Source organism: Gouania willdenowi, chromosome 18 (genome assembly GCF_900634775.1).
Source record: "Gouania willdenowi chromosome 18, fGouWil2.1, whole genome shotgun sequence".
NCBI lineage: Eukaryota > Metazoa > Chordata > Actinopteri > Blenniiformes > Gobiesocidae > Gouania > Gouania willdenowi.
In genome coordinates, this window is record NC_041061.1 from 9,447,017 (window position 1) to 9,474,172 (window position 27,156).

Genomic DNA, 27,156 nt, shown 5'->3' on the forward strand with positions numbered 1-27,156 from the left:
AAATTTGAATCAGTAATTTTTTTTTTTTTTTTTTTTCAATTATCATTACTAGACATTTCAGGCGACCATATTTGTTTTCCAGGCGACCCCAAGGTTGTAAACACTGCACTGGCGTTATATTAACACCTACAAAAATCATTGTGATCTGCTTTTATGTTGCAGTCCTTCTTATGAACAAATAACTTCCCTCCTCTTTACCCTGCAGCGGTCGGCAGGAGGCCTTTACTGTCTGTGACATTTGAGCCACGGAGTGATCCAAACCGTCATAGAGAAACACAGCAGTGCAAAGAGGACGCCACACAGCTCAACCCGCCCCCCAACCATCCATTCAAACTGAGAACATTAGCTTTGTCCAGCTTTTATCCAATGCCATCTCTGTGAAGCTCAAAGCACAGCCTGAATAGACACGTCTAAGCGAAGCACATGTTTGGATTGGAGACGACAAAAAAAAAACAAACAACACAGATGTCCCAATCAAATAATCAGACAAAGAATTCCTTTGAACGTTAACTTAATTTAATAAGAATACATGGTGGAGTTGTGCAGGCTGAACCTGGGAGACGAGTAAACACTTGAAGTTTCAATATCTCCGTTTCCCAGAAATGTTGCAACGCTGCATCAATCATCGGACTTGAACTTCCTTTTTAGAGTTCACAAACTTGGAACGAGGAGAGTTTCATCTGGATTCATCTCAGTTTTAATGTTATTAAAGAAAATAAGTTGCATTCTTCAATGAAATTTGTGATAAAAATTACATAAATCAAACTAAACTCCAGGAATGAGTCTTTTATTCAAGGCTTGCTGATTTTAACTTCTTCAGGGGTCTGGTTGAGGGACGAAGGTCGTTCTCTCCGTGGGCAAAGGTGCAGTGTTTCACCTGCAGGGGGCAACCTTGAGGGTGATGGCTGTGAAACCAACACCGACGTGTTTTTAAGGCTCCGGGGTCGATGAATTTCCTTTTATCTTGTGCCTTTGATGATTGGCGGTCTCTCCAGTCTCGTATGTAGACCCTTCCTCCTTCAACTGAAAGAGAAATGATATCCTCCATAAGTTCATCGCAAACAAAGCAGAAACTTAGAGATGTTATTTGTTAAGGTTTCATTTATTCAGACACATTTTTCAGGTAATTTACTTTGATCTTTGATTTAATTTGCTTTGATGTTTCATTTATTTCCTCATAACTATTCCAGTAAGTTATTTTTGTCTTCTTTGTGAAAAATGTGTTAAGGTTTCCATTGCCAGTTTTCTTCAGAGGTGTCTGTCGATCGCTTTGGTGTTTTTTTGACTTCCACGTAATAATTACAGCAAGTTATTTTTGTCTTCTTTTTTAATAATATGTTTCGGTTTCATTTATTAAGACAACTGTTGATCACTTTGATGTGTCCTTGACTTCCACATAATATTTCATGAACAAAATTAACTTGCTAGAATTGTCAAAGCAATCAGCAGATGCCTCTAAAGAAGACTGGCAGTTGACAGTCGAAATGTGTCAGGAAAAAAATGCTAACTTCCTGAAAACAGTTGTCTGAATAAATGAAACCTGAATATATTCAAAAAGAAGACAAAAAGAACTTGCTGGGATTATTACGTGGAAGTCAACAAAACATCAAAGTGATCAGCAGACGTCTCTGAAGAAGACTGGCAGTTGACAGTTGAAACATTTCAGGAGATTAAAGTAAATTTCCTGAGAAATGTTTCTGAATAAATGAAACCCTAACATATTATTCAAAAAAAGACAAAATGAAGTTGCTGGATTTATGTAGAAGAGTTATTTTAGGCACTCGGGGTCCCAGATGTAGACGAGCACGAGCGTGTGCTCTCCTGGCTGAGTCATCGGATGCTAAGATGAACCACCGTGTGTTACATAATATTATCAAGGGAACGCTGCATATCTTTATTAGGCAGAAGCAGGAAGGAGGGGACGGGAAATTATATAACATTTCCTCTACGAGTCGACCAAATCTGAGACTTTACCACAAAACCCCAGGTCCATTATACTTAATATTACAGGTATAATAATGTTACTAAAGAAATACTTGAAGGCATGAAAATATTCTCCCTACAGTATCTTTCAGAAGAGAAACTTCCCAACAGAAAGTCTGAGACATTAATACAAATCTAACAACAAATATTTGTTGTTTCGTATAAGGTTGTTGGAACTTATCTTGGAAAAACAAAGAAAACTAGTGTTTCAATGTCAGCAATAACAATAAATATTATAAATTAATCATTTGTAAAATGTATGGCCCCCTAGTGGGTATAGAACATACTGTAGGTCAGCCATTAGTAGTCATTAGCAATTAAGGTTGATAGAAAAATTCATTCGGCAATATATTGCGATATTTCACCGCGCGATTATCGTATCAATCCAAAAAAAAAAAGAATCACATTTTTTTTTTTTCTTTAAATCATGTTTTTAGATAAATTTAACCATTTAATTGCACTTTGTTTTCATAAAACATACTGGGCACTTTTATAGATGTATGTGGTTACTTTTTTTAAAAGAATTTAAGAACTTAAAAGAATCAGCAAAAGTTAAAAATAAAATTTGACAGTTTGATAAACGCACCACTTGTTTTTGATATTTGTACTTGAACTACAGTTAGTTAACATTTACTGGTACTTATTCTTGCAAATTTAAAAAAGAATGAAATAAATTGTATTTCATACCATTTTGTACTTGTGAAGGTGTGATATGTAATTATTGATAACACGGTTATATCGTATTTTTTAGTATTAGGATATATCGTATTGTGACATGCAAATTGTATGGTATTGTCAGATTTATGGCAATGCACAGCTCTATTAGCAACAAGTACATATAAAGCTTATGTATTAGGTTTGGAGTTGTTTGTATATAGGATCAATCTATTGTCTAAAATGGAGTAAAGACTTTTAATAGAGTGTGATTCAATTTTCATGTAACTAGGCTTTAAGTGTTTTAAGTTTTGTGTTAATGTGTAGAAGCTGAGACAAACCAAATACTTCCACCATTTTCCACTTATAAAGCTCCAACAAAACATCAAAGACCAGGATCAAAGACCCCACCTTCCATTTCCTATAAAGTTTAATCTTCTGTAATTGACATTACTTCTCGTTTAAACTGAATCCTTTAACCAAGCTCTCCCTAAGGCTGTGAAATTATTCAAAATTCGATTACAATTTTGATTATCACACTTAACGAATTACATATATTATGAGAAAAACAATTATTAGTTGTTTTTTTTTCTTTTTAACTTCTCTTTTTACAATTATACATACAGTTTATTTGCTAAATAAAACAAACTTAGGATATCTAAAAAGAATAAAGCTTGGCACACACAAGAAAAAAATATTTTCAATACTAACTTTGAGTTGTTGTAATGCATGCGCATGCTAGCTCCGCCCCTCTCAAAGCTAGCGTAACCTGCAGGCCAAACTCGAAGAAAATTGGTAAACAAGCAAGGCAAGTCAAATTCTCTTATATGGGAACACTTTGGGTTCGATGATGAAGACCTAGAGCAAAACACATCATGTGCAAGAAGTGTTTTGTTTTGTGCAAAAGTTAACATACTTAATTTTAGCGTTTGAAAGATTTTATTTATGTTTAAGGAACTAGTACAGTGCCCGTCGGAAGTATGTATTCATGTGGGAGCTTAAGTAGAGTTGTCAATTATGGCCTAATGAGTATGTGTTTGAAGGTTGGATGTACAAAGAGGTGTACATACTCTATAGTTTTATAAAGCGGTTTATGCGTGGGTGCAAAGTAAAATAGCGTGTGTGATTTCCCTGGTTTTACTCTGATAAATTGATGAATGAAGTTTACACCAATGCGGCGGTTTAGGTAGTATCTGATAAAAGACGTATACATGCGTAGAAACACAACTATTTATTTAGCATTCAACATTTCTTAGTGCAGGGGTGCTTATCTTTTTTGTGTGTGTGTGTGTGTGTGTGTGTGTGTGTGTGTGTGTGTGTGTGTGTCCTCTCCGGTCTACCCCGCGTTGATTCCACGTTGATTTCAAAATAAAATGCAATAAACGTTTTGAAACGTAATCACCAAATAAGTCCAAAATAATGGATGCCCACACTCGGCCTATGTGAAAGCCGTTAAAAAAAGTTTCAACTCAATCAGACACCACGTCTCTATGTGTGCACACGCACACATAGATGTTCCTTGTATTTATAGATGGATATATTTTACATTGTTTTGTACAAAAAATGTATAACTTTTGGGTTGAAGAATAATGGCGATTTCAATTATGACTAAAATAATCGTGATTATTATTTTTTCTATATTCCTAGTTTTACTCATTTTTGTCATTTTCACAAGGTTTCAGTTGGGCTGGAGCCAGTCGCTCAATAAACAACGGTTAAAAAGATCAAACAAATGGTTTCTAATCATAAGAATGAGTTTAAAGTGGTCAGATAAAGAGAAGAAAGCTTGTGAACCCTTTGAACCCTTCGAGTCTTGCGTCTGATGTTGCTTATGTGACTCATTCTGTCATCAATGATTTAAAATCTAAACCTTCCTTACGGTTCCCTGTCATATACGCTGCCTTTGCCGATGTGGAAGCATTGGAAGCACCTCTAAATACTTGATGGCTGTTCTTTAGCAGCGTCTGAAGGCCTCCGCACTCTTTCTTCAGCTGCTGCAGCGTTTCCTGCTCCAGGAGCCCCGCGACCTCGCTGACAGAGAGACTTCCTGAAAGAGGAGGAGGAAGAGGGATGAGAGGCTGCAAAACGACGTCTACTGATGTATTTTTCATCAATGTGTCATCAACACACCTTTTAAAACTCCACTGTCTTTTGTGTGAAACTTCTATTTCAAAACCCTCGATCTCCTTTGAGTTTCCGAAGAAGCACGCGCCGATCGGGAACTGAGCTGAGCTGAACGCGCACATTTTCCAAACACGCCTCCGACCGTTAGTGACTTTCAGTGATTGTCAGAGCTGTGAAGTCTGTTCAAATAAAGCTGCTCCAACAATCTGTCACAGCAGAAGGCACACATTTCACCGCTGCTCCTGCCAGAGGCCGACCAGAGCATGAGTCATCACTAATACTATCATCACTAATAAATGAGATTCTCCTTTATGTTTTTCCTTTGGGAGGCTCAGCTTCACCGCAGATTTTTTTGTCTTTTTTTTTTTTTTTTTACCACCAAGTGATAATAGAAATCACACTGGCCACATCACATGCTTTTTAATGTCTCACTCAGAGGTGAAAGTAATGGATTACTTAGTATTAAGTACTCACGATTCTGTAATCGTACTGCTTTTGAGGATACTTGCACTTGAGAATATTTCTAAATCAGTAAGTTAACTTGTACTTAAGTACGTTTTAAAAGAAATAAAGTTTTTATTTTATTTTTTTTTTACATTTCTACACGCAACCATTCCTGAATCCTGAGTAAATTATTATTTCCATTTAATTCGCTGTCACATTGAACATAATTCATATGTTCTTAGTCGTGCCATTTCTGATCAACACCCAGCCACTTTCTTAAGTAAGGGTTGTGGTTTCTACCTATTATGTTGTTACCCACATGGCACTGTTTTAGAGTTCATACATTTAGCTATATTTAGAGGCTGAGAATAATGGGTTACATTTTACTTGAAGTTTTATACATAAAGGCTGACATTACACTGTTATTTTTATGCCATGACACTAAGGCTTGGCGATTTGGCCTTTTTTTAAATTTTAATTTTTTTTATTGGTCATTAATTTCAAGCTATATCACGATATACGACATATATCTCGATATTTTGCCCTTGCCTTGAGATGATGCTTTAATGCATAAAATCAAACCAGAATGGCAATATTCAATATATATTGATGTTTTCTCTGTGGTGTAATTGGGGTTTCCCCTTAACTATTGTAGCTCAGTGTACCTGTTAGGTTATTTTTCAGAGGCAAACCCTTAAAATAAGATAAGTCAGTTAAAGCCACGTGCCAGATGTCACACAGGGACCATTACTAACCGAGGTGTAGAGAACAATATCAAAATTTAGAAAACAAATTATGTGCATTTGTGCACATTTTAAACCCACAGAGACCTCTGCATCTCTACAGCGTGTACACGCTCACTCCTGCACAGTGTTTTACTGAGGGCTGTGCATGTCATAGACTTTCCTATTCTGGGACCGTGTATTTGGCGATATGGTAAGCCATAGCATATTTTTTCGTAGGGCACACCATGGAGCAGCGGGGTGAGTGAGTGGAGGAGGAGCGGTGGTTAATCAGCACGTGTGTGTGTGTGAAACATGGACACGTGAGAGGGAGAGGAGAAATAGGTGCAGGCACAGGAAAGAAAAATGCATTGCTATTTTAACGCAAAATGAACAATATCAACATAAACAATATTGTCCCGTGTGATATTGTGCTTATAAATATATCGATTTAGATTAAAATATTGATATATCGTCCAGAATTACATGACACCTGTCATTAGCATAAATAAGGTGTCATGAAGGCTGTCATTAAGTGTCCTTCGTTAGCCTAACCACACTAGATCCCTCAGCCTGACTCAAAAAATGTCAACATAGCTCCAAAGGTGTCATAATTTAGTGAAAAGTGTCTAATCTTTATCTTTATAATTTAGTGAACAACACCTTTTAGGAATTTTTTAAATTGGGTGGGGCAATAATCTAGTTTTTAATCTCACAGGAAGCTGCAGACCTCGACCTCTTTTACTGAGTCCTGGACCTGTTTTATTGAGCTTCTTTTATTTGTTTTATTTTATTTCATTGTTTTAATTTGCTCTTATAGGGAGGGAGAAGGGGTTCCTGTGGCCCCGACCCCTACCTAACCCACACTGGATCCCTCCGCCAAACCTAAAAAACGCCAACATAGCTCCAAAGGTGTATAATTTAGCGAACAACACTTAATGATAGCTTTCATGACACCTTATTCATGCTAATGACAGATGACAGCGTGATGTCAGCCTTGTGTATAAAACTTCAAGTTAAGTGTTAACAATTTTTTTTAATTTTTAAATCAAATTCATTGGTGTTATTTTATTTTGAAAAACAATTGTACATTTTGACAAACCTTTTATTTTATAGAGGTGCCTTTGTGGAAAATAAATTAGCTCCAATTGTGCAAGATTTGGTCTCTTCCTTTTTAAGTTTATACGAGAGACGTTTACTGTATACAAGAGAACCACGGCAATATTTACTACCAAAAATAAAGGTGGGGGGTCAAAGTAACTCGTAACTTTTACTTTGAGTACCGGTTCTATTTAATTTAGCTACATTTTACTTGTCCTTGAGTACAACTTCAATCATTAACAGTACTTCTACTTGAGTAGAATATATCAGTACACTTTACACCTCTGGTCTCATTGCATTCTATGTGGAACAATGTTGAACACGTCAGTGCAATCGTTATTGTGTTATTTCTTATTTTTTTATAATCTTTTCTGCCACTGAAATTAACAGTAACATAATGTTCTGTTAGAACCCTTAAATAAGTTTGGAAAATCACCGATTTGAGCCCAAACAAAGCGTGAAACTCCCACGTTCACACATAAAAAAGCAGCCAAACGCAGTCCCCGTGTTGCAGCGTGAAAGCAGGCATACTTTTGTTGCGACGCCAGGGAACTCCTTAATATATAATCAATACTCCATTTAGAGCTGCCCTTTACTGCCGACGATGTAAATGGGAGTCACTGAGGGACGGAGAGGATACATTGTGCAAGCGTCGATGATTATTAATGGCTGGGCCTTATAGTTGAACTTGTTTAAGTGTGAAAGTCCCCCTATGTGCAAATACGCCCTGCATTTGTTTAAGGAGGATTATTTTCTGCTGCGTCAGCGACTTCTGCATCAGACAGAGAATAAATCAGCTCAGACACCAGTGAGGGGTCGATACCAGACCAAACATTTAAGGCATAACAATGGTGGATGCTGATGTTGTGGATTTCCAGGGAAACACCCGAATACGGCCGTGTCTTTTAGAGCAGCGATTACTGTACTGGGTGGGTCGTGGACAGCTGGTCAAAAATAAATAAATACTTAATGTCTTTCACGCTGGACTTGTCTTTTATTTTGAAAGAAACTTTTCTATTGACAGGCATGCTGTGAAATGCATGTTGCACAGGAAAATATATAGATTTATGTTTTAAATAAAGACGAGGGTTCCTACAGCTTCAATCAGATCAAATTCAGGACTTTTTAAAGCCATGTGAATTTAAACTGAAGACCATCTTCACAGTAAACACAATTAGGATGGAAAAACACCACATCAATTACATTGGGTTAGCAGTGACGTGCAGTCCGGGTAGGCAAGGTAGGCAGTGCCTACCCAAGGGTGAATTGATGTTTTGATTATTTGTTTTAATTATAATATAATTATAAATTATTTATTTTTCCATTTCCGATAGCCTACAGTACCTATAAGTTTGAAAGTGTCAGCATTTTCTGCTTTTCATAGTCCAAATGACTAAACATGGCTATTTCCTGGTACGGCAGAGACGCTGCACAGTCTCACTCCACTGCAAGGCAGGAGGAGGCCACACCCCCTCCAAAAACACACTGCTGCTCTGCCTCTGTTCCCATAGCGTGTTTTTATGTGTCTGCGCATGCGCAGTCAGTTCCCCAAGACGAAAACCATTTACGTAAAAAGGTAAATCTCTACGCTGCCTTTGAACGTAACCGTGCTATGCTAAATGCTATACGTAAGTTCACAGTGCATTAGTGAATTGATACAGCGTGGCCACTGTTACGTTCTCTAGATAGAAGCGGGATAACACTATAGGAAGGATGACAGCACTAGAGACGATAAAGAAACTTTCTTTTGAGGAAAAACAACAGCTTTTAATAATAGAAATAATAATGCATCAATTTTATATAGTGCTTTTTTGGACACTCAAAGTCGTTTTACAGAATTAAGGGATTATTCTTTCACTCCACACTTTGTGGTGGTAAACTACTATTGTAGCCACGGCTACGCTGCCTCGTCATGAGATATACAGTATCTTGTTGGGAGAGTATGGAGGCTATATTGAATAATTGTTTATGTTTCTTTAATGGTGTTTATGATGTTGATTTTGTTAGATGACTAAATGCTTGTTCATGTGGATCTTGTTGGGTTTTTTCTTTCTTATTATGAATTTGATATTTTGATAAGCGCATTGAGATGACTTTGTTGTTAATTGCGCTATGCAAATAAAGTTGAATTAAATTGAATTAACACTTGCCAGCAGAAACATATGAAAATGTCATTGGTGGTCTCGATTTGCAACGCCCTGCCTACCCAGTCCTAGTGCTCATGGCACGTCACTGAGGGTTAGGGTCACTTTTTTCCAGCGTCTCGTGCAGACGTGCAACTGGCACAAAAATACACAAAATGACTAAAATAATCAAAATCACTCCAAAAACACATAAGATGGTAAAAAAAAGCCAGAAATCTATAAAACAAAAAAAACACAAAAAAATAAAACTATTAAGAAAAGCCATTAAGAAAAATCTTATTTAAAAAAAAAAAAAAGAGTTTTGAAACATTGATTTAAGACATTTTATTGACAATAAAGGCCTTATTTTTAGATTCATTAATTTAATGCTGCTTAAGACTTTTTAAGGATCCGTGGGAACCCTGAAGATTATACATGTGTTTTCAACAGCTATTTTTGAAAAATTTAATTTGGTTGGTTGAATTAAAAAAAAAAAAAAGAGAAAAAAAAAAGTGGGTCGTGATTTAATGACAGTGGCAAAATGTGGGTCCCAGGGTGAGACCAGCTTAGAACCCTTGTTTTAGAGAACACCAAAAACAAACCAGAACATAAATGTCCACAACAGTAGCGTCAGATTACACTTTCAGAACAAACAAAATAGTTAACTACTTACTTTCCCCACTCCTGCCTGTGTCCCACCCTAACTCCCTCTCCCCTGTTCCTTTCCCTCTCACCTAGGTGTAACACTGCCCTCTCTTTTTATATTCTTCCTCTAATAAAGTTTTTCTCACCCTTCCTTAGTGAGGGCTGGTGATGGTCACAATTATGCAATGACAGGAATGTATTTATTTTGCTGCAATAATAAAACATGTATGGCTGTTGTAAAAAGATTGCACTACATGTTAGTGTTGACCTTAAACAGCATGTGCTGACAAGGTAAAAAAAACAACAAAAACACACAGTTGGCATCAAGTGAATCACTGTTTTCTTTCTCTGGCGAAGAAATACATGAAGTCACGACCGGTAAGAACGAAGTAAAAACACTGCGTAGGCATTACTCACATTTCTGAAGATAAAGTCACATGGCCATTTGTCAACAAACCCAAGGTTTGTCATGGATTCATAAACAAACCTTCGACATTTGCTGGTGAGTCAAATGAAATACCTTTGATTTATTGATTATGACGCCTACACTATGTCTTTATGTTTGTTATAAAAAATGTTAATTATTGTCTGGCGTCGCTTTAAATTAGTAAAGCATTAAAAAATATCTTTAGATCGAAGCAAAGCACTGATTGGACCGTGTTCATAGACTAAATGCACCTTGCAGCACTTCTTCAGGCCCTTAATCGAAGGATTGCAACCCACAGTACAAGTGCTACCATTGTAAGATCATTATAAAAGCTAAATAAGCTGTTGTTCCCATTTCCTTTTTGTTATTTTATTGTTACATATTTGCGACGTAAGAGGAATAAGCGAAATCGACGGGCAAGTAAACAAACAATTCCTAGGAATTGGATTACTGGGAACAGGTTCTCAGAAAGAACCGGATCTCGATTCCCATCCCTAACTATACAACTACTGCTTGTGAACACTCACTTCTTCTAAAGTAAATAATCTAAAATCTCTCATTTATTTGCTTAGCATGAACATTCTCTCATCAGAGCAGACACACTAAAATAAAAGGTTCAAATGGAAAATGTACTTGCTGTGGCATTTTCTGCAGCTGTGACTCACCATCACGAGCTCTGATCCCACTTTTTCCATGCAAGCTGTTTGTTTTCAGCCCAGGAGTGCACCTCAGTGGATTTCACAATACTTTTACACTGGGTGGAGGGCAGCGTATGCTACACTGGGCGTACTGACACACAGATTTTCTGTCTCAGCAGCTGGATTACATAATAGTGTGCGCTCTGGCCGCAGGGCAGCAGCAGCGCCCATGAATTAGAGAGAATCCAGCATCACACGTCAACAGTTTGAAAAGCAACAAGGAAATACTTTAGGGGTCGGTGTGCACGAATTGTACAAAGCTACAACAGAATTGAAGGGGTTTTTTTCTTCTTTTTTTCATACTTCAAAAGAGTCTTGAAGAAAGCTTTTGTTTCATCTTAACTCAGGAATGCCAAAAGCTTTAGGAGAAGCTTGGAAAACCAATCTTTTTTTTTTATTAGCTTAAAAAAAAATAGAAGAACATCTGCTCAGGAGTTTTGTTTTTCTGCGTCTAATGGTTAATTTTATTCTTTGTCATTGCTTTCTTTTATGTTTCTCGAGCAATAATTGACGATAAAAGTGAAAACCCGAAATAATACTTTTTTCTTTGAGGAAATTTACTTTGAAATTCACTTTGGCTAATATCGCACTCTTTAATGTTTTGTGTGTTACAGCCATGAAGCAGGTGACGAGGACATGGAAACAACAAATCTCACCCAAAATAAATCTTTGATTGAGAATGTTAGAGCAAACTTTAAATGATGAAAATGTTACATTAAAAATTAGAGAAAAATTGCAAAAAATGAATAAAATTTACCCTGAAAATAGACTAAGTAGACTGCACAATTACATCAAAAGATGTGTGACACAAAGGCACTTACCCTATTTATTTATCCCCCATTTCCTTTTATGTATTTCTTTTGAACTTTTGCGTTGCCTTTCTTTTTTTTGTTCCCTAGTGTTTTGTTTGCTTTTGTTCTGTTTTGTTTCTTGACTTCAGTAATATATATATATATATATATATATATATAGATAGATAGATATATATACATACATACTAAATGCAGTGTACTTTCGATGACAGTTGTCTGTGACAATTACTTTTTGGGGTTAATCATTGCAATAAAGTATTAAAAAATTAAAATTTACTTTTATCTCCTGACAAGTTTTCGAATGTCAACTGTCAGTCTTCCTCAAAGGCATCTAATGATTACTTTGATGTATCCCTTATTCTTTCACAAGGAAAGCATCAAAGCATCTACTGATCACTTTCCTTATTAGTTCTTTCTAGGCGTGGCATTCCTTATAAAAGAACTCGTAGCTATACATTAAAGTAATCAGTAAATGCCTCTGAGGAAGACTGGCAGTTGGCAGCCGAATCATGTCGGGAGATCAAAGTAAATTTCAAAGAAAAATTTCTTGAAAAAAGTTGTTGGAATAAATGAAACCTTAACGTATTATTTAAAAAAGTGGACAGAATCTAAATCTAAAGTGAATCTGAGAGCATTCAGGATGTGTTTTGTTTACGCTGCTGCACTCCTTTGTTCTTACACGGCAGATAACTGCTAGGGACCAACTCTACACAGTCATGCATTAATCATAAAGGCTGCTGCATTATTCATCTGGTCCTTTCTAAACAGAGCTCTAGTCTAAGTATAAAACGAGCTGTCTCATATTTCTAACTCTAATTCCAGCCATTTCCCTCGGACAAGATTATTTGGTTTTGCTCACAGTAAGCTCGCATTAGTGTGTGTGTGTGTGTGTGTGTGTGTGTGTGTGTGTGTGTGTGTGTGTGTGTGTGTGTGTGTGTGTGTGTGTGTGTGTGTGTGTGTGTGTGTGTGTGTGTGTGTGTGTGTGTGTGTGTGTGTGTGTGTGTGAAAGAGAGGGAGTTAGGGTGCAGAGACACTGCCAACGGTGCTGAGTGGGTGGTGTGAGTGTGATACTGTGCAGGAAGTTTCTCGCTGGGGGTGAGATGGAGAGTTCAAGCGTCAGGACGCCAAAGTGTGGAGAGGTGAAAGGCCAATGACGAGGTTAGAGGAGGTGGACTGATCAGAGCAGTGGGAAACAAATCTTAAAAATACTTCAAACGAGAGAAAAACCTCCACGTGCCAAAAATCTTCTTTGCCATATATTGGCAGTTATCTGGATCAGTGATAACTTTAAAGGCTTGGAAGAAATGTCTATTCCTATTAAAAATGGATACAGTAGAGAATCTTTCGAGCAGATGCCTCAGAAGAAGACTGGCAGGTGACAGTCGAAACATGTCAAGAGATTAAAAAAATTCTGAAAAACCTTGTCTGAATAAAGAAAACTTCAACTTAACATACAGTAGAGAATAATTAAACATGAGGCGTGATGTTAAACCGTCCTTTGTGCCAAAAGATGGTAGTCAACATGAGGTTCACCATTTGAGAGTAGCGTGGGAGCTGTGTATCAGATATGAGAAGGATGTAAATTTGGGACGCATCATCAGTTGTGTTCCTTTGAATCAAAGGGGGTTTTGGCCATTTTAACACTAGACACCCTCATCAAAGGTGGCCAGCTACAGGGTGGTCAAGCCTGAGCTTGCATCCAATAACTGTTTCCCACTCTCTGCTATCTACAACTTTAGGCCACCTCACACTCGGTCTGTGCCAGAGTGTTCTGTTCTCTCCCTAGGAAGGGACTACTCTTCAATCTCTTCCTTTGAAGTTCTGCTCTTTGATCTCTTCTTTTGAAGTTCTCTGTGTCTGGGTAGAGCCCTCCACCAGCATTTCTGCGGTCATACCAAATATTTTTGAAGAACCGCAATGAAATATGGAATCCGGATCCGATCTGGATGACACTCATTTGGGTGATTGAGGAACCAACCCGACATAACTGTGTCAGATTTCATAAATGTCGGTCAATTACTAACCGAGATATGCTTTTTTTGTTTTGTCAATGATGAGAGATGGGATTCTTTTAATTTTTCCAAACTACTGTAATCCAGAATCAGTATTAATTTTGGTTACCAACCTGTTTTTTGTCTTGACCCCCTTTTCATAAAACTAATTTATTTTTCCAAAGACTTTTGATCATGTTTGTTGTAATGCCAGTATTCGTGCACAAAGTGACAATATGTGCCAGCTCAGATATCTTTATACTGCATTTTAGTTTAACTAGATTTACATTTGAGAAGGTGAAAGTATAGAAATACAGTTGCGTGTGGTGTTTTAATTTGAAAATATGAGCTTTCTTCCTCTTCCCATACTGTATATTTATTGCTGTGATATTATGTATTGTTTTTTTAAATTGTGCAAAATTGATAAAGAAATTTTAAAAAAAATTATTTCCAGGCGACCCCACATGTGGTCACGACCCCATGGTTGAAAAACCCTGGCGTAAGGTTTTTTTATTAGTTGAAAGTTTTCACAATCTGTTAGGGCTACACAATTAATCAAATTTTAATCGTGATCACAATTTTGGTTGCCACGATTAAATTAACCTCAACTCTGTCATAACATATTTTTTCAGTTGGCCTTTAGTACATTTTAAATTCTCTAGTTATTTTTTGTTAATTTTTTTTGGTGTATTTCCATTTTAAAGCTAAATTTTGCACTGTAAACTGTACACATACTATTTGTTCAATAATAGTGTAATAACAACACAGATTTTTACCGAACATGATAAATAATTGTGATTATAATTGTGATTACAATATTGATTTTGGCCATAATCGTGCAGCCCTACAATCTGTTTGGAACTTTTGACATATTCCTACAGATTGACAAATAAATCAATAATTCTGGGTTTGACCTGAATCTGTTCACTAGTGGCTTATATTTATACGTTTGTGTGTTCTATAATCCTGCTCCCAGGTGTGTTTTTACCTCCTGGGTTCCAGACGCCGCGGGCCCCTCTGTCGTCGCCCTCAGTCATACCCAGGAGACGTTTGGCCACCTGCAGAACCACAGAGTCCACCAGGTCCCGCGGCAGAGTGGCACAGTTACGCACTGTTTCCACTTTGTCTCGAGGCTGGAACCCGGCTCCCCATGCGCTGTCAATATCACTGTTCCCATGGCGACCGTCCTCATCGTTTCCAAGATCTGACCTTTGAACGGCGACCCCGGGCGCCGGCTGGCGGCTGAGGACGTAACGAGCTCTTCGACGCTCTGCTTCGGTCTCCTCAAAGAGACGGTAATTCCTCGACTTTCCTACGAGACACACCTGCAGGTGTAGAGCTAGAATGTCAGGATCCATCCCACAGGAACTGTTACGCAACACAGACTATCCCCACTAATTGTTAAAACTACACAATAACAACCTTTCAACCTAAAAGTGAAGCCAGTGAAGTTTAAAAAAATCAATATAGCAGTTTAATATTTATAAAATGTAAGTGATGCAAGAGAGTGAACAAGGAATGTGTTTATTTACATTACTTGTACAGTGCCCGTTGGAAGTATGTATTCATATAGTGGGAGGAGCTTAAGTAGAGTTGTCAATTATGGCCAAATGAGTATGTGTTTGAAGGTTGGATGTACAAAGAAGTGTACATACTCAGTACTCTGCACCCACAAATAAACCCCTTTATAACACTACAAAGTGAAATAGTGTGTGAGATTTCCCTGGTTTAATTATTTGGGACATGTGTCTATGACATCACTTGTGCTTAAGAATCTTTTAGAAATCAAACACAAAAAAGAAGTAAAACGCAGTCAGACTCTGTTTAGTTTTCCCCATTTTCAGAATTTTATATCTAAATTGTTGTGTATTATTTTGTTTAACTCAAGGGTTTTCAACCATGGGGTCAGAACCCCATTTGTGGTCACGAGACACTGGGAGGAGGTCACCAGATTCCTTCAAAAAACAGAATATTTTATGAACAACTTGGGCCAATTTTTGCTTATTTTTACCATTTTTCTGCCACTACACCAAACTCGCCATATTTTAACCTATTTTCATCACTTTTTCTTGCCATATTTTTGCACATTTTAAAGCATTTTTGCTACATTACTCCCATTTCTGCCACTTCTCCATCAAATGTCAATGCCTTGACATTTTCAGCGCTTATAAACCCTTTCCACCACTTTTCACACCTTATGTCACATACTGTCTGTTGACCTATTATTGTCACTTTTATCCTCTTTTCACCATATTTAGTTCTTATTGTTGCCAATTTAACCCCATTCAGGATTTGTTACGCCCATTATTTGTCAGTTTAAACTAATCGTTCCTATTTTCTTAATTCCATCACCCCCTCCCCCCATTTCTGCCACTTTTAAGCCAATACAATATTGACACTTTGAACCCTTTTTACCACCTTTTAAACCATTTTTGGCCACTTTTAACCCATTTTATTTTTGATTAAAACAAGGATTTACATCTACATTAAGATGACTATATACCATGCCTCAAATAATAATAAACTTCCTGAAGTATGGTGGATATTATTCAGATAAAAATGTGAAACTAATGTTTACATTCCAGAGGAGGCGAATCCACCAACTGGGATTGTTCCAGCTAGTTTTATTTTGGTAGGCCTACCCGTTTGGTGGACGGTATTCTCAGGCAGTCTTCGTCAGTGTTGAAACCACTGGCTTGGCTGACCTCTGTGATGAAGTCGATATACTCCCTATACTGGGACTTCTTACACTGGCGCCGCTGGTATTTTCCATAGAAATCAAAAAAACAGCAGGGGAGGACGAAGTATCGGCACGAGGGAGACGACCTGCAGCGTGAGGATTAGTGATGCGACATAAATCTTTAGTTTCCACATGTTTTGGAATGGAAAACCAACAATTCAACAGACAATAAATGTCAATAGGGGAAACTTGACGTCTCAGACTGAGGCTCAACATCACCATCAGGTGGTTGTTTCCACACACGCACACGCACGCACACACACGCACAGATTTTCCAATCTGCAGAGGTCAGGCGGTGATTGTGTGTGTGCTGACACCTCACCTGGCTGCTATGACAGGAATCCATGGGGTGAGCTCGTCCGAATGGTTCCCAATCAGCCAGTCTGTGTCCGGGAATAGGAAGCTCTCACTGGGAGTAATTGCCTTTTCCTGAAATAGCAGCGAAGCAGGAGAGCTGCTGAGCACGGGGAGGAAGAACCATTTTGCCATGATTTAACTGAAGATCCTCTAGTTGACAATATCCGAGAAGCTACATTTGTGTTTTATTATTCTTTCTTTCTCATAGTTATGGTGTAATCAGGCCCGAGAGCCCAGGAAACAGTGTTTTTAACATCTATCAACACTAAATAACAGCTGGTTATTGGAAGGTTTTTCTTGGGCATTAGTGTCAATGGTGCAGATAAGCTGGTATTGTACATTGGTAATCGTATTTCACATTTTCAACCAACCTTTAAAGCAGTTTAAATGATGACACATTGATTAATATATAATGTACTAATTCAAATAAATAAATAAATAAATAAATGCGTTCGCAGCAAAAGTGACTTCAGTGACTATAGTGGCTTAAATCACCCGTGTTGAGTCACTTGAACATAATGGCGCTTTTTGTTCACTTCATCAGTGACCAGTGATGTGACGACTGGGGGAAGTGACGTAGGGAGAAACTTGTTGCCGATTGGATGTCGTGACACAGCGCCACTCGTAGTCGCTTGAAAAGTTCAAAACTTTCAACTTCCAGCGACTTTGATCGATTAAGTCGCTGGAATTGCGTGAGTCGCGTCGTTTGAAGTCGAGTCGTTTACATTGATTTTGAACGTAATCTAGTTGCCAAAATAGCGTTCGGTGTGAACACACCTTAACGCGACTTCAGTAACTAGATTACATTCCAAGTCAATGTAAGGCTTGGTTTGAAATCGCATTAATGTACTATATACTACACACTCAATGAGTATATACTGTCTACTATATACTATTAGTATAATTAGTATGGTGCACGTTCCCACTGAAGTATACGTCCAAGTTTCCGAAGATACATTTCAAACCTACGACGACAAAAACCTCAATCACACTGAGGTTAAATATCTCTGTTTATTCTCCAACTTTGAAAGTTCTGAAAACATTTTAAATGAGAATGTGACCAAGTAGAATATCAACATGTGCTCATTTGATCCATGAAACTCGTGGAAACACATTTCGTGCTGACATTTCTGAGATTTTCAGAGACCAGCCATTGTGCAACTGACAAAACTTCCGATTAACTTCAAAACAAAAGCCCTATTTACAAAATCGTTAAACACTAATGGAAGACAAGAAGAGATGCTTTTGTTTTGAAAAGGGGATGTTTGATTTTAGCTTGAAGTCGGTTTCGATATAGTATACATCTGTGTACTTCTTGTGTACTCAATCTTTCCATTCTATCTAATGTGAATGCACTACATACTCATTTTGACTTAGTACGAGTAGTACGTTAGTATGTTAGTTTAAATACAGCCTAAATGAACCTCCCTTCAAGCGACCTCCCTTCAAGCGAGCCGTGCAATTCCAGCGACTCAATCGTGCAATCTGAGTCGCTAGAAGTAGCTTAAAAAAAAAGGAACTTTTCAAGCAACTTCAAGTGACGCTGTGTCGCGACATCACGTCACTGTGGTAGATGAAGCGAGAAAATGCGCAACTATGTTAAGCGACTCATCACGGGCGATTTAAGCAACTATTGTCGTTTACGGAGGAACTTATTTCCTCGATCCAAACTGCGGCATAAAGAGGTACCGCTGTTTGTGAGAACAAATGCATGAGGAGTTTTCAAAAGAAGTCCGCCCTCATCCCACCACCTGTAGGCGGAGTCTGCTCACCTCCAGCAGGGTCTGTGGGCCGTACATGTCCCAGATTCTCCTCCTCCGGACGTCCAAGCCTTTCCCTGGGTGCTGCAACAAAAACAGCGTGACGGTCGATGCCGGCGAAATCATCTACAGCCACGTCTACACTCTAATTTTAATTACAAGTGTCCTAAATTTGTGATTAGTGCGTCACAGTGCTGCAGACTGTGTATCACGCGCTCGGACTCCCACCAGCTAATGGTTTGGCTGATTGGAAGACCTTAGCTTGGAGGGTTAGAATCAACTAGAAGTGCCTTTGATGAGCGGCACGAGTATTATATAAGCATCCACGGTACACAAAACACAGCAGAAACATATGGAAGGAGGATTTTTTTTTTGTTGCTTATTTTAGTCAAGGATTGCATGCATGAAGTTTGGATGCATACAGTATATCAGAATCAGAATAAGATGTACCTCATTGATCCCAGGGGGAAATTACTTATTTACAGAGGCCCGAGAAATATTGCAGATGAAAAGAAGAAACGCCAAACAAAGAAGAGAAAGAAAAGAAAAAGATCATGTACATAATTAGGTAAAAAACTGTTAATTAAATTAGGATTAAATACAAGTGCACACATTACAGTAACAAAAATAAAGCTAATATAGAAATATAATACAGATGTATACAAGAATCAAAAGGACTTAATGCATCATAAAGTTATGTGCTGCTGCTCATTTACTCTACATTTTTCACGGGTCCAAGTGTGTTTGGAGATTTTTGCCTTAATTAAATAAATCAGGAATTAAATGTCACGCTTTGATGCAGAAGCAGAAGAAATCTGTTCTAGTGGCTGTTACCATTAGCTTACTGGGAGAGTGAGTGGAAATTAGAGCTGGGAGACATATTAGGATTCAAGATATATCGAGTTTTCTATTTTAGCGATATAGAAAATTACAATATCGCCTATATCAATATATATATATATATATATATATTTTTAGCATATTTTGCATTAAAATACTCATTTTAGGACTTGTTGCTTTTGTTAATTCTCAGAACAGCATTAAAGGCTTAGTGAGCTGGATTTCTGAGTGCTTCTTAACCCAGACCTTCCCCTAAACAAGCCATACTACAGAACTCACTCACACATGCTGTCCCTTATAGGAGAAAAAGCCAAAAAAAGAACATATTGTTCAGCCGTTTGTGTTAATAAATGTGATTGTGTGGCATTTTGCAGAACAAAATTTAACCCAGAATCGTCTTTCTGGTTGGACTTTATTTGAAGTAAAATTGAGATTTCTCAATGGGCAGATAATAAGCAATAAAAGTATGTACGATTTGTGCCGATATCGCGTTAGTTCAATATGAATCGATACTCAAGACTGCGATATCGATATCGTAGCAAACTCACCCCCTCATTAGTCAATATGTGCACCAGGAGCCCGTTTCCACAGCCCAGGTCCACAAAGGACTGCCTGGCTGTCAGATTGTTCTCTACTCTCTCCTCGGCCCACAGCACCTGCAGACACAGAAAATACAGACTCAGCATTTATTATGTGAAAGGGTGAGACACGAGGAGTTGGTCGCCAGATGCCTTCAGGAAACTTCAAGATCCCAGGCCTCTCAGCCTCTCGGCCTGGGATCTTGGGGGCATCTGGGGGGTTGCTCGGTCGCGGGGGGGGTTGCCTGGGGCTCCCTGGCCCCCGCTCTTTCTGCTGGCCTGGCTGCATCTGCGGGCCCAGGGCAGTTCTTGGGCTTGCAGTAGCGTTTTTTTTTTTTGCACATATACTGGTATACGATGCACTGACACGCCTTGGGATGTGGGATAAAACTCATACTGGGCTTAACCTTAGACACGTTAATCCCAAATACCTGCTTTAGGTACTACCATTCACTCATTCCCCCTGTTCACAGCCACCACCATTATAGCTAAGCTTCACACTTGTCACCATACTGGCTGGATTACACAACATAAAAAGCACAATATATTCTACAACCTCACATCTCACCCTCACTGCAAAACAGTCTATTCTTCCCCACCTTTTCTATTTCCTGCCTTGAGTCTCTCCTCCCTGCTCCCTTTCCCCTCCCCCTCCACCTAGGTGTAACACTGCTCTCCCTTTTTATATCCTCCCTATAATAAAAGATTTCTTACCCTTCCTTAGGGAGGGCTGGTGATGGTCACAATTAAGCAATAAAATAAATCAATGTATTTTATTGCAATAACAAAATATGCATTGCTGTCTCATAATGATTGCACTTCCTGTGGTGTTGACCTTTGACAGCATGTGCAGACAAGTAGAAAAAAAAAAAAAAAAGGAAACTAAGAATATTGTCTGAACAATTTCAGCCCATTTTTGCTTATTTTTACCCTTTTTCTGCAACTACACCACACTTACCATATGTTAACCTGTTTTTATCACTTTTTTTTTACTCCTTTTACTCCTACATTACTCCCATTTCTGCCACTTCTTAATTGAATTCCAAAGCCTTTTCTGCACATTTTCTCCACTTTCAAGACATTTTCAGGCACTTATAAACCCTTTCCACCACTTTTCTTACCTCATGTCATTTTTAACCCCTTGTTATTTTTTTTTCTTACCAATTTAAGCATATTCATGATTTGTCATGCCCATTAATTGCCAGTTTAAACTAATTGTTCCCACTTCTAACTAAGCCACTATTTTAACACTTTTTCAGTCCGTTTTTGTCCACTCTAATTTGCAACTTTTAAGCAATTTCTGTGGGGTTTTTTCCACCACCTTTTCTACCATTTTTGGTGACTTTTGACCCATTTTATTTGTGATTAAAACACGGATTTACGTCATTAAGATGACTATATACTATTGCGCAAATAACAATACACTTCCTGGACAACAGTGGATATTATTCAGATAAATAAATAAATGTGGTTATCACAGATTCATAGAACACTAGACCATCATTTTGCTGACTTTATGGATGAGCGCCAAACATCTCTCCCCTTTATTCCCCCTTATAGATGGCCCTGTCTCTAAATGACTGTTCTTCAATGTTTATGTGTTCAACCACCTTCAGGTACAGTGGGGGTCTCTGGAACCTTTATTTTGGGGGTCACAGGCTGAAAAGGTTGAGAACCACGGCTTTACACGGCCCTTTATGACTTCTCCCTAAATATACATACAGACATTTCTCTGAATCAACCTATATTTTATTCTTTTGTATTAATTGGAACCCACCAGGAGATACGTCGCTATAGCAACATCCTCGTAGACAAACTTCTCAGGATCTGTGACCTCCGGCCATACCTGGAACACACGTAGTAAAACACATCATCAGTGCCTCCTCAACACATGCTCTGAGTGTGTCCTCCTCTGCTCACCTTCACCATGGCCTTGTACTTCTCCTTCAGCTGCTGGTACGTCAGGCTGTACTTGTCCACGGGCAGCAGAGACAACGTGCTCCTGAACTCACTGCTCGTGTACTCACAGGCCCAGCGCATCAGTTTGGGCAACAGGTTGGAGGAGAGCCAGGGCAGCTTGGCGTAGGCGACGCCGTCAGAGAACCAGGAATCTGGTGTGAACACGTGCAGCTCCAGAGCCCTGAGCAGAGAGCGAGAGCGTAAAAACACAACCACAGCACATTTTCTTTTGCTATCAAAATTTTTTGACATCAAATTTAGATTTAGTTTTAGTCATAGTCTTATGACTCAAATGCAACTTAGTTTGCATCAAATTTTAGTCATCAGGACTATTTCAGACAGGGTTGGGGTCAATTACATTTTTAAATTACAATTACTAGTACAGTGCCCGTTGGAAGTATGTATTCATCTAGTGAGAGGAGCTTAAGTAGAGTTGTCAATTATGGCCAAATGAGTATGTGTTTGAAGGTTGGATGTACAAAGAGGTGTACATACTCTGTACTGTTATAAAGGGGTATATATATACTGTACACATATATATATGAGTAAAATAAGTTAACATGTGCAATTTCCCTGGTTTAATTATATTAGACATGATAAATGTGTTTGTTGTTTTTTTTTACTCAGTTTTAAAAATGTTTTGTTTGGTGTTTGTTTCTGTAATGTATGTTTTTTAGAGTCATTATGTGAATTTTTGTATCTTTCTGTTGTGTTTTTGTGCATTTTTTGTATAATTATTGTTTTTGTTGCCATTGTCGTGTGATTCTGGAGTCATTTTGTGTATTTTTCTATCTTTTTTAGTGTAGTTTTGTGCATTCCTGTTGTCATTTTGTGTATTAAAATGTTGTTTTGTGTATTTTGAGTCATTTTCATACATTTGTTGTTGTTTGGTGTATTTTTCTGTGAGGTATGTTTTTTGGAGTCATTTTGTGAAATTCGCTCCACACACACACACACGCAGACGTTTCTTGCATTATAGATAGATGTCTTCAATTATCCATGTTCAATTACAACTCAATTACAATTACTTTGACCAGACTTTTTTCCAATTACAATTATTACTTTCCCCCTGAAAGTCAATTACAATTATGTTTTTAATTACTATTTATATTTATATTTATTTATTTATGTTCTAGTTGATTGTTATTATTTAATGTTTACACTATTAGAGAGAGCACAGTTCACCAAGTCAAATTCCTCGTGTGTATAACATACATTACTTGGTCAATAAAGTTGATTCTGATTCTGATTCTAAAGTGGAATTACAATTAATCACAATTACTCATGGAGGTGTCGATAAAGTATTTTTGAGTGGTTTGTGTTTCTCATCCTAAACCTCTACTCACCATTCCTCGGAGCCTTTACGGCACAGCTGGATCTGGTAGATGTTGCTCGTCTTGAAGGTCACTTTTCCCTCTGAATCCTCTTCAAATGGAAGAAACGTCACTCGCTGTCTGCCCAAATCTATCAAGAAATGCATGACATTTCATCTGCTCCAGCTTTCTGTTTAAATGTGACAAATTTCTAACTACAGTATGTCTCAAACTTGTGAAAAAAATAAAAATCTTTTAATAAAAATGTGTCACGTGTGTTGTATCAGGAACCAAAGGTCAAATGTCATTTTTAAACAAAAAACAAAACAGAAAAATCTTGTTTTAGTGCAATAACGATTAAGATATGCAGGCCTCGTCTAACTGAAAAAAAAAAAAAAATCAATGTTTTCTTTAATATTCTTTATTGAGCCAAATACACAAGACAAACTGATAAAAAAAAAAAAATTAAACTTCAAAACCAATAAATGAAGATATTGAGCAGTTTATACATGAGAACATGTTATTATAGCAAATGCCTAAGTTACTGATTTTTATTTTTTTTAAAGTACAGTTTAGAGCAGTTGCAATCAAACTTTTATGGCTCAAGTATCCCCGTTCTCTTAATTCTGAATCCAAGTACCCCCGTTCTCCGACTACCACTAATACTTTGAAAAAAACAACAACTATAGAGCATAATAAATGGAATGAATGAGTGTTAACAGATTTGAACATTTTTCATTGTGTAAATAAGTGGAATTAAACAGTATTTAGTGGCTCCTGAATAGATTTATTTCTATAGTTTTTATAATTTCCATCATCATATTATAATTATCAATTTTAACTAAAATAAACATTATAAAATCCCATTTTTTTTAAATGCTTTTGTTAATTTTCCTCTCTCGCTCTCTACCCCCTGTCGTGCCATTGCGTTGCCCCAAAGTGGTACTCGTACCCCATTTGAGAAACCTTGGTTGAGAGTATACCTCCAAATTAAAAATAAATCAGTTTTATAAATTATAAATATATAAATTCCACATTACTAATCAATCAGTTTTGAACTTTTTGCTGTCAGATATGTGAAGAGACAAGTCACAGTTCAGGTTTTATCCACTGAATATTGACGTCCGACCCATTTTTGGGCCCCATCCCACAAGTTCAGAAACTTTTTTTTTTTTTTTTTAATGCATTGTAGGTATAGTAGATAAGTCCTCTAAATCGATATATCTTCACAGAATTTTTTGTTGTTTGTTTTCAATTTTTTTAATTTTTTTTTATTTACCATGTCTGATTGTCTGCACGTACACCAGTTAAATTGACTGACAGGTTTACCTTTCAGTATCAGGTCTTTGTGGGAATTGGTGCCGTAACAGTTCACTTTAGGAACGAGTGTCCGGACGCTGGAGTTCCACGGGGGCTGGTTCCTGAGGAGGGCCAGTGGAGGGGAACCCTCCCCGGTGATGAACGTCCATTCCTCCGCACTGAGCTGAGCATCACCCGGCAGCAGACCCTCGTTCTCGGCCACCGTGGCCCCGCACAGACGCTTGTTCACCACATGGGGTTTGTTCACCCACACGTCCACCGAGGACCAGAAGAGCTCAGGAAGCACCGAACATCCTGCTGGAAACTTTATATCGGAAAGTTTCGGCATGTTTGTGTTTAACTAGCCTCAAGGAACGAGACCATGAGAACCAGCCGATTAAAAAAAAAAAACATTTAACTGATTTTATTAACTGTGCGGGATGTTTTTTAAATAAAAAATATAGTTGATAAAGCAGACATTAGCTTACTTGAATTTTGAAAAATGGTTGAAAACAAGAAAAAAGCTGTTTCCAAATAAATGTAGGCAACGGAGTAGTCCGTCGCTAAATGATGACGTCGAAGACTGTATCGCAAAGATCCAGCAGAGGGCGCTGTTTGCTTTTTTTATGGATTTTCAATTTTTTTTTTTTTTTTTAAATGCAACGGTATATTAAAATTCATGGAAGAAATGCCTTTAGACTTGTTTCATTTATGAAAAGTTATTTCATTTTTTTGCTTTATTGTAAGTGCATTGTTTTGCCGCTTGGTTGATATATTTATTTTTATTATTTTGTTTGTCTTGTCTTGTGTTGTCTTTCAACTTTGTTTATAATCTGTATACATGTACAAGGTGCCTTTTTGTTTGTATTTGTACTTGCTTAAATAAATAAACTTTATTAAAATTAAAAAGCAACTAATCTGGCACACGTTTTCAAATTACAAATGTGAAACAAAAATACTTTCATTCCATATTGCTTATGGAATGAAAAACAGAAGATACAATAAACTTTGTTAGTTAAATAATATAAAAATTGTGTTATACATATATAGAGATGGAACTAATTAGTTTGGAATGGTTTAAAAATGTGTATAATTTCTGTTTTAGTAGTTTTTATACATTTTTGTGAGTTGAAATAGAATTTTGATTCCTTTCAAAATAATTGAAAGTTTGGGATAATTATAAAATTAGGTTTTTGTGAATTAAAAACTTTGCCATAGAAATAGTACGTTACTGTCCAATTCATCCTTTATTTTCATTCTGCAATCAGAGACCAAAAGTTATTATATTTTCTGTGATATAACTGGAAAATAAAGAGATATTGCCTCTAATCTATTTCTGAAAATCAAACCAACATTTTAATGCACTGTTCTTTAATGTAGTTCTTTGAATGCATAAATATCATTCATGATTTTGAAATAAGCCTATTTAATATTAGGGAATACAGGAAAGGTTAAATAAGTTGTTTTTAGTTTGTCGATTGAGATTTTATCAAATTTGAGGAGAATATTGTTTCTCGTTGGTTTATCTTGAAATACAAATTGGATTTTCAACCTTAGGTCCTTAAATTTCAAATGTTTCTTTATAATCAGTAAATGAGTTTGAGCCTAACTGCCAACTCTACCGTTTAAAACGCTGTAGGATTTTATTTTATAATACATGTTATTAAAACATTACTTCAGAAAAGTTTGAAGATATTCAACTTTCTTCATTAAATTAGGTGAAACTAGTTGTAATTTATCTCAAAGTTAAAAGAAAATTAGCTATTACATGTAAATCCTGCCATACATTAATATGCTTTGCTTTGCTTGGTTAGTTTAGAATAATAACAGCTTATTGTAGTGAGATAACCAGCATTTCTTTACTGGTATATCGCAATAAAATTGTGCAATTAGTTATCTGCGAAAGATAACTAGATATGTAAATAATCAAGATTATAGTCAGAGGTCATTTCCACAACTTTTCTTTTTAAAATTGTCAGCATTTCATACCCCGCCTTTGCATGAGTAAAATAATAAAAACTTCCACAAATATTGACATGAGGAAGACATTCCACCCTGAAGGCTTTACTGCTTCTCATACTGCTGTCCCTCTTCTTACTGAGGGAGTTTCACTGGAAGCATCATGTTACTTTCTTCTTAATTCACACAGATAAGAATGTGTTTTTCTTCTCTACAGCTGCACCAAGGTCTGTGTATCACATATTAAAAACACAGAGAACATAAGATTCCACCTATGTAAAGTGACACTTCAGGGTAGCTCATCATTTCCTCCTGGAGGCGAAAGTGGTGGTTTTTCACTATCGTCACATGGGTTTTTATTCGATTTAGAATTAGAAAATACTTTATTCATACCAATTAGCACATTTTCATCCCATCCAAGAACATGAAAATACAATCACATATAACATAGAGGGACAGGAGTGGGAGAACTGTAGGTCGCCACATGGGAAGCGACCCGTATTTGGATGAAAAATGGGGGAACAGAAGGAAAGGGAGAGGGGAAAAGGCAGGTTCTAAACTGAGTTCCCTATTGGGAATCACAGTGTAAAGCTCGAGAGAGAAAAAAAAATGCATATTTACACATTT

At 37.3% G+C, this 27,156-nt stretch overlaps 1 protein-coding gene across 1 annotated transcript; it reads right to left on the reverse strand.

The window, feature by feature from the left end:
• Positions 1 to 498: 498 nt before the first annotated feature.
• trmt44 (tRNA methyltransferase 44 homolog) lies at positions 499 to 25,134 on the reverse strand. Its single transcript, XM_028474225.1, has 11 exons — positions 24,601 to 25,134; positions 23,305 to 23,422; positions 21,920 to 22,139; positions 21,777 to 21,845; positions 19,970 to 20,077; positions 18,594 to 18,665; positions 16,787 to 16,893; positions 16,367 to 16,550; positions 14,713 to 15,049; positions 4,568 to 4,684; positions 499 to 1,023 (listed from the first exon to the last, which is right to left on the reverse strand). Exons 1-11 carry the CDS (start codon positions 24,917 to 24,919, stop codon positions 788 to 790), a joined length of 1,887 nt encoding a protein of 628 aa, XP_028330026.1. The 5' UTR covers positions 24,920 to 25,134; the 3' UTR covers positions 499 to 787.
• Between the last annotated feature and the right edge of the window lie 2,022 nt (positions 25,135 to 27,156).